General features: G+C 47.4%; 3 protein-coding genes across 5 annotated transcripts in view; 1 reads left to right on the forward strand and 2 right to left on the reverse strand.

Moving 5' to 3' along the window:
* On the reverse strand, positions 1-6,354 carry LOC140577576 (beta-galactoside alpha-2,6-sialyltransferase 1-like). 2 transcript variants are annotated; one of them, XM_072711471.1, is made up of 6 exons: positions 5,704-6,354; positions 5,344-5,441; positions 1,017-1,118; positions 657-831; positions 363-568; positions 1-141 (listed from the first exon to the last, which is right to left on the reverse strand). In XM_072711471.1, the coding sequence occupies exons 1-6, from the start codon at positions 6,221-6,223 to the stop codon at positions 91-93; spliced, it is 1,152 nt and encodes a 383-aa protein (XP_072567572.1). In that variant the 5' UTR covers positions 6,224-6,354; the 3' UTR covers positions 1-90. The 2 variants fall into 2 exon arrangements, with proteins under 2 accessions (XP_072567572.1, XP_072567573.1); XM_072711472.1 differs by having other exon boundaries at positions 21-568.
* Positions 5,695-17,476, forward strand: part of LOC111838089 (adiponectin-like) — an 18,267-nt gene continuing 6,485 nt past the window's right edge. The window contains exons 1-4 of one of the 2 annotated variants that reach the window (XM_072711476.1): positions 5,695-5,802; positions 10,300-10,511; positions 10,595-14,249; positions 15,190-15,317. In XM_072711476.1, the coding sequence (XP_072567577.1) occupies positions 10,325-10,511; positions 10,595-11,142 (735 nt within the window). In that variant the 5' untranslated portion in view covers positions 5,695-5,802; positions 10,300-10,324 and the 3' untranslated portion in view covers positions 11,143-14,249; positions 15,190-15,317. Of the gene's footprint in view, positions 5,803-9,123; positions 9,936-10,299; positions 10,512-10,594; positions 14,250-15,189; positions 15,318-17,476 lie in introns of those variants that run through there. The other variant, XM_072711475.1, reaches the window with a different exon arrangement.
* Positions 12,014-15,300, reverse strand: LOC111838083 (uncharacterized). Its single transcript, XM_023800679.2, has 4 exons — positions 15,172-15,300; positions 14,190-14,234; positions 13,964-14,100; positions 12,014-13,745 (listed from the first exon to the last, which is right to left on the reverse strand). The coding sequence occupies exons 1-4, from the start codon at positions 15,242-15,244 to the stop codon at positions 12,321-12,323; spliced, it is 1,680 nt and encodes a 559-aa protein (XP_023656447.1). The 5' UTR covers positions 15,245-15,300; the 3' UTR covers positions 12,014-12,320.

The raw sequence follows: 17,476 nt of genomic DNA on the forward strand, positions 1-17,476 counted from the left end.
TGAAGCGACACAGTAAGCAGCTGGTTTGCGTGGGTGGGGAGCACAGGTTCTGACCTGCAAAAACCGTCAGCGTTTATGGCCGCTGGTTATTTACCATAACCTGTGTTGATCGCATTTCCAAAGGAGACGACATCTTGCAGACTGCAGTAAAATCGACAGGAAATTCAGTTTTGCTTGGTAACAAAGGCTGTTACTGTCACTAGTCTTGATTTTCCTAATAATAATAATAATAATAATAAAGGTCTATCAATTGATTTTATTTAAAAATCAGTGAAATCATCACTGCCCATAGGAGAAAAAACTCTCCTGATGGGTAAAATACCCGGAGAAGAGTTCAGCTGTTAGAATCCATGCAGAGTCACCTTCCCAGAGGAGCAGATGTCATAATCAGTCCCATGGTTGAGTCGCTTTATGAGGTTCTTCTCGAAGGTTATGGGGTGGTAGTGTCCCATAGTGCACTGCTTATTACGGATGCTTTCAAAGTAGTGGCAGAGACTGGTTCTCCTGCGCGACGGCAGGAACTCGTACACATTGATCTGCTCACAGAGGTTCATCATCACCACAATGCCTTAAGAGAAGAAACAGGAAGTGGTTATGCATTACCCAGCAACTGTCTGTTTAGTGCTCTACTGCAGTCTGGCTAACAGCTAACTTACCCAGCATGCCAGAGGACGGGGGGTGGGGCTGAATGTGCACTGGGGAGTTCTCCTGAATGATGTCCCACAGGTTCCACTGAAAGCTCGGACTCAGGATGTAGAACGGCTGCTCTGGGTGGAGCTTCCTGTACTGCAGGTACGTCCTGAAGAAGTTAAAGTCTGGTTTCTTATACCACTGTGGAGGCAGAGCAGCTACGATTTACCTTGATGAAGATGAGGGTTTGTGACCTCACAGACGGGTCACTGCAAATCGAGATGTTACGGTGTGAGGTGTGAAGGCTCCTGAACACAGAAGCTGATATGGAGGCAGACAGTGAGAGCCATTGACACCCCAACATGGGGGCGTTAGGTAACACTCACTGCATAGAGGTCTTTGGAGTAGGGAGAGGGGTCCCACACAATTAGGACGCCTGTGCTGTACAGGGGATCAGTCAGGAATCCAGTATACTTAGAAGTCAGGACCTTTGGGGCAGGAGAGAGAAAATCCACTAAACTCTTGAGAAATTCACCAGAAGTACCGGCAACCTCAATATCTCAACCAGTTAGTTACAGCATACATGTGTGTTTCTCTGTAGTGAATAATTAGCAAACAATATACATGCTTATTGTCCTGGATGGCTAAAGATCAGTTGATTCCCTTGCTAGTAATACAATTGCCCTCTGTATCCACATATGTATAATTATATTTTATACATGCACTTGTAATTTAAATAACTTTATTCTTTGTATTTCTCCACTGAAAACACACTGTGGCTGTAGGTTCTTCCTTGTTAATATTCCTTAACAATACAGCACAACAACTATTTACATAGTACTTACACTGAATTAAGTAATATAAGGAATCTAGTGATGATTCAAAGTACAGCCCCCCCACCCCACTATGATAGGCACCCCTGGTAAAGATGAGTAAAAATGGCTGTTAAAAATCAACCTTATAGTGAATTAGCTTAATCTTACACTGAAAAGAGAGAAAGATCCAACCTTGAATTTAATTACATGTATTCCAAGCAAATATTTCTTGAGGGATATATTTTTTAACAAAACTTTAACAAAAATATTGGTACCTCTGTATTCAGTACTTTGTACAAACTCTTTTTCCCCAATGAAACAACAATATATAACATCTCATAACATCCTATAAGGTGGGAGAATACAGAGCAGGGACCCTGAGACCGTTCCTCTGTGCAGATGTGATCTACCCTCCCTTTAGGACCAGAGCGATCAAAGTCACTAAAGACCCCTCCCACCCCAGTAACTGTCTCTTTCCTCTGCTGAACTCAGGCAAATGGTTCCACAACATCATAACAAGAAGAGAGAGACTCAGGAGGAGCGTCTGCCCTCAGGTCATAAGGCTCCTCAATCAGGACATGCCTCACTTTTATTAGTACCCGCACTGGACTGTGGGGGGTCCGAGGATACCGAGAAACAACTGTACTTATGTCATGTCAGGTCACCATGAATTAAGGAAATACAGTGGTACCTCAGAACTCGAATTTAATCTGTTCAGAACTCCGGATCGAATCGTAAAAAGTTCGAGTTGTGATCGAATTTTCCCCATAAGAAATAATGGAAAACCAACTAATTGGTTCCTGGCCCCAAAAAATTACACCTAAATATGTTTTTTTAGCATTTAAACACAAAATGAACCGGATAAAACAAGAAGAGCATATACTGTACTAAACACATCTTTATCAAAACAGTAATTTGTAAAGTAAGAAAATAAATGTATCCAATCAATGTGTAAAGTTAAAAAAAACAATGTGCCCTGCCCCAATCGTCCTCTCCTTCCATGTGCCATGCCCCCTCGTTAATCCCATGTGGAATCCCCATGTGATCAGCTGTTTCTGGTCGTTGTCATTAGTTCTCTGTATTTCATTCGCGTTTCAGTTTGTTTCCCCAGTCCGCTCATTGTATTGTCCTTCTGCGTTTTGCCTCCCTTACCCGTAATTAAACCCCGTATTTCCCAATACCCTGACGTCTGCGCCTTTGTCTCCGTTCTGTCCCTGCTTGGCACAACAATATTATTATAATTAAACGTATTAATGGTTTATTATTGATATTAAAATAAGCAATAAGAAATCTTTATTTTTTAATGTATTTTATTATATAATAATAATTACTGTTACTGTCTATCATTGTCTAAATGTATTTTTACTGTCTAAATATATGTATTCAGTTAGTGTAAACATGCACGGTGCTATCACAGCTAATGTGAGGCTGCGACTGAAGCTTTACCCTTTGTTTACACTGAGAGACGTGCCGCCTGACTCATTTCCCCACGCGTACAAGTTATCTTAGGTCAGTGTTCACGGTTTGAGTTCTGAGATTCAGATCGAGCTATAGGTAATTTTTTTCAAACTGGTTGGTTCGACTTTTAAAGAAATTCGAGTTCTAATGAGTTCGAGAACTGAGGTAACACTGTATGTCTATTAAGCCATTGTTTCCAGTTGTAAGGAGTTTTTTGTCATTTAATTAGAAAGGCATCAGTCACACTTTCAGTATGGGACAACACAGGGTACTTATGGGGGTTCAGGGGAATTACTTCAACATGCAATGTCACACCAGCAATAAAGTGCCTCTAGATGGTGGAATTGAACGAATTCCAGTACAGGCTAAACCCTGGTTATTGGCTGTGTTCGAAATGCCCACTTGCCCACTATATAGTGAATCAACCAATTTGTAGTGCCATTTGAATATTTAACCGTAAATTTCATTCAGTATACAGTGGTACCTCGGTTCTCAAACTTAATCCGTTCCGGACTCTGGATCGAATCCTAAAAAGTTCGAGTTCTGATCGAATTTTTCCCATAAGAAATAATGGAAAACCAATTAATTGGTTCCCGGCCCCCCAAAATTACACCTAAATATGTTTTTTTTTTTTTAGCATTTAAACACAAAATGAACAGGATAAAACAAGAAGAGCATTTTTTTCTTAATGGCTTCCAAAACAATAAAGATCTTATCCCAACATTACCCCTGTCCTGCCCCGATCATCCGCTCCTTCCGTGTGCCACGCCCCCTCGTTAACCTCGTGTGGGATCCCCATGTGATCAACTGTTTCTGGTTGTTGTCATTAGTCCTCTGTATTAAGTCCGGTCATTAGGTGTGTTCGACTTGTTTAAATAACTTTATTATTTATCTGACACTATTTCATACCCCCTCCTTATTTATTCATCTCACACTTTATTGGATCCGTGGTGCACATCGCTGGCTTAAAGCAACGCATTCTGATCCTGACCCAATGCATCACGGTTAGATGCATTGCGACCTCTCACCCGGCTGCACAAACTGGAACCGCCTCCGTGACGACACACCTTTACCTTTATTGGCTGAAGAGTTTAGTTACATGCATGACGTTTGTATTCCAGGCAGTTCCAATGCCTAATCTGCTATTTCTCCCGAATATCACATAAAGCAGTGAGAACTGGTTTTCAGTTAACTTACCTGGTAAAATAAAGTTTAAACAAATGACATAAATGCTCTAATAGTACACGTAAGTTAGTGGTTTATTTATTGTTACTGTAATGTTGCGCTGCTTTATTTGGTTAATCGTCCAGTCTGTGATGAAGGCATTTAAGTAAGAAATGCATTGTAGTATGACTCATTTCCTGGCGCGTACAATTTATATTAGGTCAGCGTTCACGGTTCGAATTCTGATATTCAGATCGAGTTTTAGGTCAAACTGTTTGGTTCTAGTGAGTTTGAGAACCGAGGTACCACTGTATACTGCACTACGAGTCACTGCCAGGCACACCAAAATGCAGTATACAGAAGCTGTACCCTACATCTTTCGACTTAGACCACCATGCACTGCAGCCTGTCATGTGGCTGTCAGAATGACTGGGAGACTTTGCTCCGTCTAGAATTGTAACCGATAACTGTTAAGGAGCTCACTTGTGAAATACTTGCACATGAAATATAAAGACAGTGGCAGGGCTAGTGCTGTTTTAAAAACAAATCGTTGTTTTAATGCATTCTACTGCTTTGCATGGATAACGTAATTCACAATTAATACATTATATTGAAGATTAGTATAAAACACCATAGTTACAGCTGTGGTCTCCATCATGATTGCGTAGGTGTACAGTCAAATATGCTATAAATAAAGTTACATGTGCTCATGTTTGCGTTGACAAGTTTTATTTTATTTTTTTATTTCAATGTTGTGAAGACATACAGTACCAGTCAAAAGTTTGGACACACCAAGCCACCAAACGACAGTAATAGTGTCACATCAAATGACCTGGCCACTTGACCCAAACACAATACAGAGTTTGGGAGGAGTTTGACCAGCAAGTGAAGGAAAAGCAGCCAATGAGTTGCTCAGTATATGAGGGAACTCCAATTGAGATTAAGGGCCTTGCTTAAGGGCCCAATGGTGGGGTCACTCTGCTGACTACGGGATGTGAACCAGCAACCTTCTCAGTCTCAGCCCACAGAGCTTCCCCAATTAATTATTTATTTAAATACTTTTTTAGGTCAGTGCATAATTCGATATGTTTTTTTTTTGTTTTTAAAATTATAGTATTCTAAAATGTAGAGAATCATAATTAGACATTCCCAACACAGCAACTGAATGTCGTTCATGAGATCACCTTACCCCAAACAAACACGGACCACCTGGTCTTGTCAAGCCTCCAGACGAGTCTTTTAACATATACAAAATGAAGACTTTAGGTAACTGTACCTGTGAGTTGACGAGGCGCATGCTCGTCTTGTTGCCCACGTCGGCGCTGTACTTTTGGGTGGGAGCCGCGTTGAACCGGAGCACCGCGTCGTGTTTATCTAAGCGGGGAAGCGCAGGCGCGCGCCTCAGCTGTCATGCATCTCTCGCGGCATTTCCACAAACTCAAGTGATTCACTTCACCCACAGTTTGCTACTCTGAAATTAATTCCTTTTACTGCACTTTTAATCCACATAAATCGTTTATTTGCTATTTTTAACAGGCTTTACAGCTCCGTTCAGCAGTAGACACCGTGTTGCGGCACGATGGAATCTCTCCGTTATGAAATCTGCGTCATTATGCACGTTTGACGAAAAACTCACCAATTTCTGCTCCCAGCGCGGAGTTCCCGATGGACCCAGAAGACATGACCACAGCACACGTCTTCAGAGGTCCCAGACTCTGCTCCAAACTCCGCCTAGGTAAGTACTCCTGCCACTCGTTTCCAGAGAACGGACCGTCTCCCGGCTCTATCGTCCGGAGGGGAACCCGAGTCCGCAGCTCGTGCATGAGATCGCTTTGGGTCACGGTAACATTCCGGTGCGTCATGTTGCGAGGGACACCAAACTGGTTTCTTTCCCAAAACTTCCCTATGGCACGACGCATCGCCACCCCGATCTCCGTGGCGTTTTCATCCCACACCGGCCAGTGCTTCTTATGCACCTTCCACACAAACGCTTTCGCAGTCACCGTGGCTGCGGGGTTCAACCGCTCGGGCAAAAACGATTTTCGCAGGATGAAGTACAGCATCATTAGCAGGCAGGTCGCAATCATGAAATTAAACCCCCAATGGGGAGAGTGCATCCGTAGTGATGGCTTCATGATCCAGATAGAAAGCTGCATCAGATAGTGGCTAAATACACTTTTTGTTTTTCAGGACTGGTCCAGATCTTTCTCTCCGGCACAGGTCAGACGTTTATTCAAGAGTGCATTTGTAAATTTCCTGACTTCCCTCTCTGAGCTGACACGCAGAATTCCGCGAAAGCACCAATAAAGCATCTGTATAAACTCCAGTATGACGCACAAAGGGTGGGCGTGCTGCATAAAAGATAAAACCAATAAAAAAGTCGTTAAAGGCTAGTCGTATTCCATCGAGACTCGTGATTTGAAATGGCCACAATTTTATAAGCTCTGGACGGATTTATGGATCTGGGTAGGCTATCCTGAGAAACAGCCACACAGCCTTCCCTGATGCGTAAAACAAATGTTTATCTCCTGTGATTTCATCGTGCGTTGCTTAGATTACACACTATCCTCATATACTCCGATTCATCTATGTGAAAATAATATGGACGATCACAACCAGTGTCCTTTCTGACAACCTTCGGGCTGTTTTGATGTATTTCTGCCCATCTCAACCCGTCCAAATGATGATCACCCTAATGCTCTGACAGCCCTTGTTATGAAGTGCTTTGAGTGGCTGGTCAAAGGTTATATATGTTCCACCTTCCCTATGACCATTATCCACTTCAGTTTGCTTACTTACCCACTTGGACAGTGGCAGAGGGAACTATGTGAGATTACTGATTGTGGATTTTACCTCAGCTTTCAATACCATAGTCCTCCTTACATTGTTTTCCAAGCTCAGGACTCTGGGTATGAATGCACCCCTCTGAGACTCGGTCCTAGACTTTCCCACAGCAGACCCCAGCCGGTGAAGGTGGGATTTCACATTTCGGCTCCCATCACCCTCAATACTGGCTGACCCAAGACTGTGTTCTGAACTTGCTGCTATTTTCTTTTTATGCACAAAATTATGTGGCCAAACACAGTGCAAACAAAATAATCAAATTCACGGATGACACAGTAGTGATTGGCCTGATCTCCAGTAACTACGAGAAGGCCTTTCTGGATGAGGTGGACAGTCAGACACAATGGCATCAGGCTAACTGTCTCTTACTCCACACCTGTAAGACTAAGGAGGTGGTGGTGGAGTTGAGGCTTAAGCAGGCCGATTGCATGCAGCCTTCTCAGCATAAAAGGGGTCACAGCTGAGAGGGTGAACACATTTTCATATCTAGAAGTTTGTATCCCTGATGACCTTGCCTTGTTGAATCATGTACAGACTCAGATATCTAAAGCCATGAATCGACTGTAACATCTAAGGCAGCTGAGGAGGTTCAAGGTCTCAGCGGCCATTCTCAGAACCTACTACTCAGGAGCATCCTCGCCTTGCGAATCACAGACTGGCTTGGCAACTGCTCTGCCCTGGACCATAAAGCTCTGCAGAGGATGGTACGTTCATCTGAATGCATCTGTAATGTTGATCTGCCCCCCTGCAAGACATTTACCTCCGACAATGCAGGAGCAGAGCTGCCAAAATCTGCAGGGACACAACCCACCTCCTCACCAGACTGACATCTGATGAGCGCTTCTGCTGTTGCTCACTGAAGGAGCTTCTGCCCTCAGGCCATCAGTCTGCTTAGTACCTGACTGACACTATTTCATACCCCCTCCTTATTTATTCATCTCACACTTTATTGGATCCGTGGTGCACATCTCTGGCCTTTTTATCTTATAGTATAACTTTCATTTTTCTCATGTCTATTTATTATCATATTGTTACTTTTAATGTCCTTCTGCTGCCACTATTTATTATGGCAGAGTGACCACCTTGCATTTTACTGGGCGTGATGGTCTGACTCTATACCTTGTAAGTGACAAATATAACCCATGAATCCTTGAATCCTCTATACAGCAAGAAGGACCACTTTCTAAAGATGCATGTGGTGCATGTTTACTAGGCATAAGAATTTGTCATAGTATTTATATGTGGACAGGCATATTAAAACTGCTATAATATAATATACACTCACCTAAAGGATTATTAGGAACACCATACTAATACGGTGTTTGACCCCCTTTCGCCTTCAGAACTGCCTTAATTCTACGTGGCATTGATTCAACAAGGTGCTGAAAGCATTCTTTAGAAATGTTGGCCCATATTGATAGGATAGCATCTTGCAGTTGATGGAGATTTGTGGGATGCACATCCAGGGCACGAAGCTCCCGTTCCACCACATCCGAAAGATGCTCTATTGAGTTGAGATCTGGTGACTGTGGGGGCCATTGTAGTACAGTGAACTCATTGTCATGTTCAAGAAACCAATTTGAAATTATTCGAGCTTTGTGACATGGTGCATTATCCTGCTGGAAGTAGCCATCAGAGGATGGGTACATGGTGGTCATAAAGGGATGGACATGGTCAGAAACAATGCTCAGGTAGGCCGTGGCATTTAAACGATGCCCAATTGGCACTAAGGGGCCTAAAGTGTGCCAAGAAAACATCCCCCACACCATTACACCACCACCACCAGCCTGCACAGTGGTAACAAGGCATGATGGATCCATGTTCTCATTCTGTTTACGCCAAATTCTGACTCTACCATTTGAATGTCTCAACAGAAATCGAGACTCATCAGACCAGGCAACATTTTTCCAGTCTTCAACTGTCCAATTTTGGTGAGCTCATGCAAATTGTAGCCTCTTTTTCCTATTTGTAGTGGAGATGAGTGGTACCCGGTGGGGTCTTCTGCTGTTGTAGTCCATCCGCCTCAAGGTTGTGCGTGTTGTGGCTTCACAAATGCTTTGCTGCATACCTCGGTTGTAACGAGTGGTTATTTCAGTCAAAGTTGCTCTTCTATCAGCTTGAATCAGTCGGCCCATTCTCCTCTGACCTCTAGCATCAACAAGGCATTTTCGCCCACAGGACTGTCGCATACTGGATGTTTTTCCCTTTGCACATCATTCTTTGTAAACCCTAGAAATGGTTGTGCGTGAAAATCCCAGTAACTGAGCAGATTGTGAAATACTCAGACCGGCCCGTCTGGCACCAACAACCATGCCACGCTAAAAATTGCTTAAATCACCTTTCTTTCCCATTCTGACATTCAGTTTGGAGTTCAGGAGATTGTCTTGACCAGGACCACACCCCTAAATGCATTGAAGCAACTGCCATGTGATTGGTTGATTAGATAATTGCATTAATGAGAAATTGAACAGGTGTTCCTAATAATCCTTTAGGTGAGTGTATATGTCTATTTTGAGATGGGAGTCAAATGACCAGCACAATGGCTCTGAAATTTAGTGTCTTCAAAAGAAACATACTATGAAAATTCAAAAACGTTTAATCAAGTCTGTGGAGGTTAAAACTACACTGTAATGAACACAGTCAAGGTAAAAAGACATATTTGTGTGGCGATGACGGCTGTGGTGCCCCCTGTGGGCACGGAGGTGTTATGTGTCTGTTATCTGCCAAAGCTGATATAACTACGCCCATTCAAACTGGATCTGACTGTTTTGCCCGCGTACAGTTCTGGTGAACAAGCTCAACCCAGGTTTAAAAGGGAATGGAGCTGGGGGCACTTGTTAGGCAGCTCAGTTGGCGCAGCTGCCCTGTCACATCTGCAGGCTATTAATAGGCTGTGCTGGGGGGGGGTGTGTGGAAACGGGCTGGTGGCAGGAGAGGACAGTTACATGTGAGGCGTCCGGGACGAGCGCGACACGGGCATCTGCACATCGAGGGCCGCTGTGGCCAGGAACCACAAGAAGGCAGGTAAGAGGCTGGCCCCCCACTGTATCTCTCTGTACGCGACTGCTCAGCCTCTAGTCTTTGTGACTTTTGATTGCCTATTTACTGAATTAATGTTTTGTGTTTACAGCCATGGAAGAGACAAAGAAGCAGTGTTTTGATTGGCTGTCATTTTGTCATCATCATTATCGTTATTATTATTTGTATCAACAACATTGTTGATGTTTATGTTTTGTTATTATAATCGTTATTATTATCATTGTTGTTGTTGTTGTGAATGTTGTGAGCTTCACAAACAACTTAGAAACATTGCTTTCCAATACCTAATACTGTCTTATTTTTATATGCTTTAATTATTGGAGTAATCTATCTGTCTTTCATTGGGCAGAGTTTGAGGTCAGACAGGCGTGCGCATGGAGCTGATCTGGATGCTGGTGCTGGGGCTGCTGGGGGCTGGTGTGGTGGCAGCGGAACTCGATGGCCGTGGGGCGTGTGCCTGGTGGATGGGTGGGATCCCGGGGACACCTGGGCATGATGGGCAGCCAGGCCGGGATGGCAGGGGTGGTCGGAAGGGCGAGAAGGGCGACTCTGGACAGCCTGGTGAGCGCTGTCAATCTTGGGGTTGGGGCGGGGGTGTGGTGTAATAAAGAGAGGGACTAACAGGCAGCTTGTCCCTGCTGCAGGTGTACCAGGGAAGCGGGGCGAGGTAGGTATGTCCGGGAATGAGGGCCTGCCCGGCTACCGCGGCTTTCCCGGATACCCGGGTCTGAAGGGAGAGCCAGGTGAGACGGCTTTTGATTACCGCTCGGCCTTCAGCGTGGGTCTAGTAGGACCCGTAAAAGCTTCTGGCGAGCCCATCCGCTTTGCCAAGCTCTTCTACAACGAGCAGCGCGACTATGATGAGCTCAGCGGCAAGTTCCGCTGTGCTGTGCCGGGCCTCTACTACTTCAACTACCAGCTGGTCGCCAGAGGCCAGGACACCAAGGTCGCCCTGTACCATGGCGCCAAGCCCGTCACCTTCAGCCTGGATCAGTACCAAGCCGGCGACCTAGACCAGGCCTCAGGGTCTGTGCTGCTGCAGTTGGTGGGGGGCGACGAGGTCTGGCTACAGGTATATGGTGAGGAGGGGCCGGCCGGAGTCTACACCGAGAACACCGCTGATTCCACCTTCACCGGGTTCCTGCTCTACCCAGACCTGAGGGCAAATTTGCTGGCTAAGCACCGCTGTTAGCTGCAGGACATGGAGCTGGGGGGGGTTGATTGTCTTTTTGGGCGGGGGGGGGCAGGAGAAGAAAAGCTGGACATCACACCATGGACACCAGGGGGTGTACTGCACTCTGCTCGCTTTCTATGTTTTAGTGCACATGACGGGCATCTGCAGGCACGTCCACCGATGTCACCTCCACGGCCCCTTTTCACTGGGCATGCTGGGAAGCCGCTCGGGTTTCAGTACACTGACAGCTGCCTACCCACCCGTTGGCATGTAGCAAAGCACGGATTTTAATATCACTGTATTTTTGCTCTGAATAAAGGTCACAAACACGCCACTTGGCAGCTCTGCCCCATGCCTCACATTGCAGAAGTTCCTTCTGTTCCGTGGAATGGCTTCAAACCCTCAGTGTCCCCCCTGTCACTAACAACATAGTAATGTTGATGCTTTTATCCTTATTTTTTGAGCCATGGATATGGAATATGTAAGCGATTTACGGTTTTATTCATTGGGAATTAGCTATGTTGTGTCAGAATCTCATTAAAACTGCCATCTCTCTTGAATTGAAGTGCACTGTGTGCTGACTTCAGATGCGAAGCCCGTCAGAAGCCCATTCCCTAGACCTGCTTTGCAATGTAGCCAGTGTCACCCTGCAGTTTTTTTGAAGTTGAGCTTGAGCTCTGATCCAATAGTGTGTGGGATTTAGCCGTTGGGAGGAATTCACTGGAGTAACAATGGACCAGCTGTGGAGGATGTAATTCTGAACTCCGATTCCGGTCACTAACACCTGGCCCCAGGTATTTACAATTAATCTGCCAGCAGTTTAACCAGCAGCTTCTCATGCCTGGCTGGACAGCGACCAGGCCCCCAGAGAAGGAGCCGCCGAAGCGTCTTTCAGTCAGTCAACTTTATTCAGAACGGTTTCTTACAGTCGTACATTAATTCGTTGTTTTTTTTAAATCTTAAAATGAGTGAGGAAGTGAGGGTTTAGGTTTGTGGAGAGAAAAGGCACAGGAAGGCAGAGCATAAAGATTCTGGGATACCCATGTCGCCATGGGAGCACAGACAGGCGGCAGGCATGCCAGAGCGATGTCCCCTTGGCTGCTCCAGGTGACAGCAGCAGTGTCTGTGGTGGCATGGGAGGGGGACTAATGGGCTGCTCCTTCTGGGACCACTAGTTCTCTCTCCAGCTGCGTGTTCTACTTTTTCCGGTACTCTCCGCTGTAGGCACGGTGGTCCTGGGCCTCGTCATACCTGCTGTACTCTCCCATGATGTCCTCCAGCTGCGTGCCTGTGTGCTCTTGGGGGCTGTAGCTGGCATATGGGTCCTCCTGGCCGCTCTGGTAGGGCTCGTACATCTGCGGGTCGAAAGCCGGGCCATCAGGCTGTGTGGCATAGCTGAGTCGGTCCTGCATGGCCTCTCCCTGGTAGTGGGGCTCCTTGTGCTGCACGGGCACATCTCGCTCCTCTTCTGGCGCCCAGCCCCCCTGCCACTTCCGTTCTCTTGCAGCGCTGGCCCCCAGCACGGGTTCCTCAGCGCGCCGTAAGCGGCAGTTGCGGTCATATTCAGGGTCACAGTCGGGGTCGGGCTCGACAATGCCACTGTTGCGGGTGCCATCGAGGTTCAGGTGTGGCTCAAAGGATCCAGAGTCTGACTGCTGGGGGGGAGGGTGGCCCCCACAGCTGGGATCTAAGGGGTGGCAGGTGGCAGCGCTGCCATGGGCGGGCCGGACCGCAGTGTCAGGCAGCCTGCTGGCAGCGCTGCTCTGGGCATCACTCGCCAGGTCCAGGGGCACGCAGTCTTCATCGTAGAATACATAGCAGTCATAGCCTTCCTTGGTCTTGCCCCGGGGCCCCAGGCGGTGCCGGGGGTCCTCGTCTGGCTGAGCAGGGCGGCCCTGCTGGCAGTAGGGGTCGTAGCGTGGGTCGCAGGCGGTCGGGTCGTCCATTGCGTGGCGCTCAGGCCCGGCGAGCCGTGCTCCCGTCAGCGGGTTGCAGTTGTTGTCATGGAGCGGGTTGCAGGGTGGGGCCTGCATGCTCTGGGCGGCAGTGTTCAGGCAGTACGGGTCGTAGCGTGGGTCGCATGCCGTGTAGCGCTGGTATAGCCCAGAAGGCGCCTTCGGGATGGGTCTCGACCCACACCCAGGGTCCTTCTGGGGGTCGCAGCCCAGGTACGCGTAGGAGGGGGCAGGTCCCAGGGCTGCCTGGTAGCCATAGGCGGCCCGCAGGTGATACTGTAGGCACTCAACATCCTTGGAGTCGCATATGCGCAGGAGCTCCGCCTGCTGCTCAGTGGACAGCAGTGGCGACAACGCCGGTGCGTAGAAGAAGCTGGGCGCCACGGCCTTGGGTGGGACCCAGACAGGCGCCGGCACTCTGGGCTGGGAGACACCACAGTAGGGGTCCCTGTAGGGGTCACAGGCCTTCACCGAGGGGCTCCGGGGGGCCTCAGCTTTGCCGACTGGCCGGCCGATGTAGGACGCCACGCAGTTGGGGTCATTAGTCTCGGCGCAGGACTTGTAGATGTCACCTAGGTGCCGCAGGTAGAGGTTGTACGAGCGGCGACCCTCGGCCCGGTTCTTGTTCTTCAAGTAGGCCAGGTAGACGCGGTCGAGCTCCTGCACCTGCAGGACACACAAGCGCATGTGCCTCGTAAGCCAGGGAAACTGACACCGCAGCCGCCACAGGAGACCCTGGACCTCTGACCCCTGATATCTGTGACTCCACTCCTGCCCATCTCAGCCCACTGCCTGTCTATGTAACACCTCACATCTTAGGATCCTTGCTTGTCTTTTATTCTTGAGAGCTCTGTGGCGGGCGGGGGGGGTCTGTGGGTACTCACCCCCTCCTGGTTTCCTGTGTCTGTAAAGTACTTGTACCAGCCCCAGAAGTCTGAATGCTGGTTGTACCAGCTGATGTTCCTCCTGCTGCGTGAGAGCTTCCTGGAGGCGGATGTGGTAGCGTCTGCCAGGACCCCGTCTGTTGGGATGCAGCCCATTAGCGGCATGCTGACGAGAGGGGGAAGAGAAGGGGGGAAGAGGAGGCCAAGAAGGAGGCGCCATTCTTACCGTCGCCCTTCAGACGTCGACCTGTGGGCCCGGCGCTCAGGAATGCTGCAGGGAAGAAAGGTGGGTGTGGCAGAAGATTCAGATGCTACGTGTTAGAAATGCATACAGAACTCCAGGGGGCAACATGGTGCTTTGAAGGGCTGCCGCGGGGGGTGGCTGGTGGGTGGCGGGGTGCCTGTTAAACTACAAAGTGGAGGCCAGGAGCCCGAGGCAGCCAATTAGCAGGCTGCCATAAAAGAGCAGCTGCTGCTGCCTGCACTGCAGTGCTCCCACAGTGCTTTACTGCGCTTCTGCAACACGCAGCAGGCCGTTGTCTGCAGGCCCACGTGCAGGAGGAGCTTTCGGTAGGCGGGATGTGTTTTACACCTCATATCACCATGGACTTCGGGTATGGGGGCAAGTTAAAACCCACACTAGCACATCTGCAGAGTGACGATCAGCTGGCGTATCAGCTTTCACCTCCATATCCACTGTATCCTGTAATCTAAAATTACACATAAACTGCTTTACAATAGCCAGATTCATTGGAGATAACAAACATGGCATCTTACAATTCAATACATGTTGTGTTTTGTGATGTAGCTGAGAGCAGTACTGATCTTACATGACCAGTGATTTTTAGGACTTCTTTTTGTGAAAACTGCTTGTTCTTTATTTCAAGCTTTATGTGGTGACTTAGTAAAACCAAATGCTTAAAAGCATTTTAAAGTGGCTTCCTGTGTGACTGATATATATTATGTATTGTTGCATAAGGTGATTTCCTCTCAGGCATGTGCTAATTCATGATTTTCCTACTTAGTAATTTTTACTGTTACTTTGCTGGGATGATTCAGATTAAATAGTTTGTCCAAGGGGTCAACAAACGAGAACCTCCTTGGGCTTTGGTCATTACCCAGCAGCCTGCCAGCCGCGCACTGGGGGTGGATTTGCCTACAGGGGGTATTGTCCTGAACACTAAACCCCAGGGAAGGATGCGGCTCACCTGGTAATATCGCCACAGCGACCAGCATTCCGGTGAGGATGGAGAAGAGGCCGACTCCTCCAGCATGAGCCATTCCCGTTGTGTTCCCACTTTCCAATGGCAGATGACTCGGATTCAGGATGTAGGGTGACAGCCTGCTACCTGAGGTGGGTCATTTTTCAGGGAGAATCACTGTGGTAAATTTTACTCTGGTGAGTCGACAACTCACAGTCCCTGTGCTGCCTAAGGGTATCTGCTACAGTTACTGGCTCATCCCTCAGTGGGTTCAGCCACTGGGCCATCCCTGTCCTCAACATTTTCAGAAGAGGCCCCCAAACATCTGCCAGCTGTACAATCTGCTGACACTTGATAAGTGTGGTTTTGGCTTGGGGGGAGAGGGTTCGGGTTGTAGGATACTGAAAAAAGAGCCAGTCAGTAGAGTGGACCCTCAAAGTGACTGTGATGTGACTGATGACCATCGGCGACCAGCAGGCGATTGACAGGCTGACTCAACTCAGCAGGACATATAGTACTGTGCAAAAATCTCAGAGGAGGAAGCTACAGTACTGCACGAGAGTCTCAGAGCAGTTAGCTACAGTACTGCGCTAAAGTCTCAGAGGAGGAAGCTACAGTACTGCGCTAAAAATCTCCAAGGAGGAAGCTACAGTACTGCGCTAAAATTTTAGGCAGTCAATGAAAATGTTTAAGGCTATTAATCTGGGTCATAAATATTAATTTACTCAGAAAATAACACAATTTAACAATAGAACATTAACAATAACAAATTAACAATGACAATAAAAAGTCCAGGAATTTCTTATGTTCTGCAAAAAGTTAATATCTTGTTGAATGGATAGATGAACACCGCTCCGGTCTCTAAACCTCTTCATCCCATATATCTGTTGAACTTCAAAACTAGCTTGCGTAATTAATTTATTTATTAACTCAATCAGGTATTGATCAGCCAAACAGGGTGTGCTGCTGGTTGAATAAAAAAAAATACATGGATGGTTGCTGCAAATACTGGGGTGACTTTAGGAGAGGTTTAGAAATGGCTGAATGAACACAATTTGTGAGACTTTCATTAAAAACTGACCCTCCCAGTAAAGGCTTAGCTCAGCTTTGTAGCAAACCTGCATGAAATCTGTCACCCAGGAGTGACTTTATACCGTCCCGGCAGGAACGTAACTAGAAATTCTGGGGCCCCTGAAAATCCCCTCCATCCCCTTCCAATTTTACATATAATCTGATGCATTCAGGGGCCCCAGTAAGTGCCGGGCCCCCAGAATCTGCCAGGCTCTCCATACCCATCCGACACCCCTGTGTCTGGTGCACATAGTCTTTATGCTTGGATGAAGGAATTCAAACTTAAGTTTGTGAAGTTACACTTGATTAATATTTCTATTTCTTTACAAACCACGACACGTGATTTGACATGTATCTCCTTGCACAAAGAATGCTGGGATGTAACACAAATATAGAAAGGAAAGCAGAACCATAAAATACAGGTAAATATAGAGGTGGCTGTTTGCAGGGGGGACGTGGGGGGTCTTACCTGTGTGACTGGCGGGTGGGCTGTACACCTTGTAGGACCGGCTGGAGCTCCTCACACTGGGCTGAACAGGATATGGCGCTTCTGCTAGGCTGTGGGGGACTGAGTTGATGCGTGCAGGTCGAACACAAGCCCCCTCTCCAAGATGCCTCTGTGCACCCCTTGCAATCAATTGCTGCTTGCCAGGGATGGGGCAGCATTTTAAACCGAAAGGTGTGTCTCAGGGCTGGGGGATGCTGTTAGCTGCACCGTGATTGGCTGTCGGCCTTCCACCGGATCGACCAATGCGGTCACATAATTAGCGAAGTGCAGCAGGACCCAGCTTGGGGAAAATCATAAAAGCAGAGCCTCCGAGATTAATGGGCTGTAATTTCTCTGGCTGCCACGTTTGATGGCGTCCTAGACTCCAGGTAGAGCACAAACAGCCCAATAAATGCAGCCAGCCACTCCCCCTGCTGCTTTGGAGTGAGAGAGCAACTACAACTTTCCAGTGGAAAAAGCAAGGAGTCGCTTTAGGGCTGCTGTGAGTCTGTGGGCCTGCCTTTCTCTTCCAGTGCCTGAATCCTGCACATGTCACATTCTAAAAATATAAGCCTTTATTCACTGATTTCACTGTCAGCTAAGGTTACCCCTGCCAACTGGCACTCGAAAATGCTCTTAGTGCACCGAATATTCAAAAGACCAGAAATGCTGCTCTATGTCTTCATTGTCTGAATAGCTGGAAATCCCCTGGGTGCTTCTTAATCATGGTCATGTGTTACCCCTGAGAAAATA

The sequence above is a fragment of the Paramormyrops kingsleyae genome, chromosome 4 (genome assembly GCF_048594095.1).
Source record: "Paramormyrops kingsleyae isolate MSU_618 chromosome 4, PKINGS_0.4, whole genome shotgun sequence".
Lineage (NCBI taxonomy): Eukaryota > Metazoa > Chordata > Actinopteri > Osteoglossiformes > Mormyridae > Paramormyrops > Paramormyrops kingsleyae.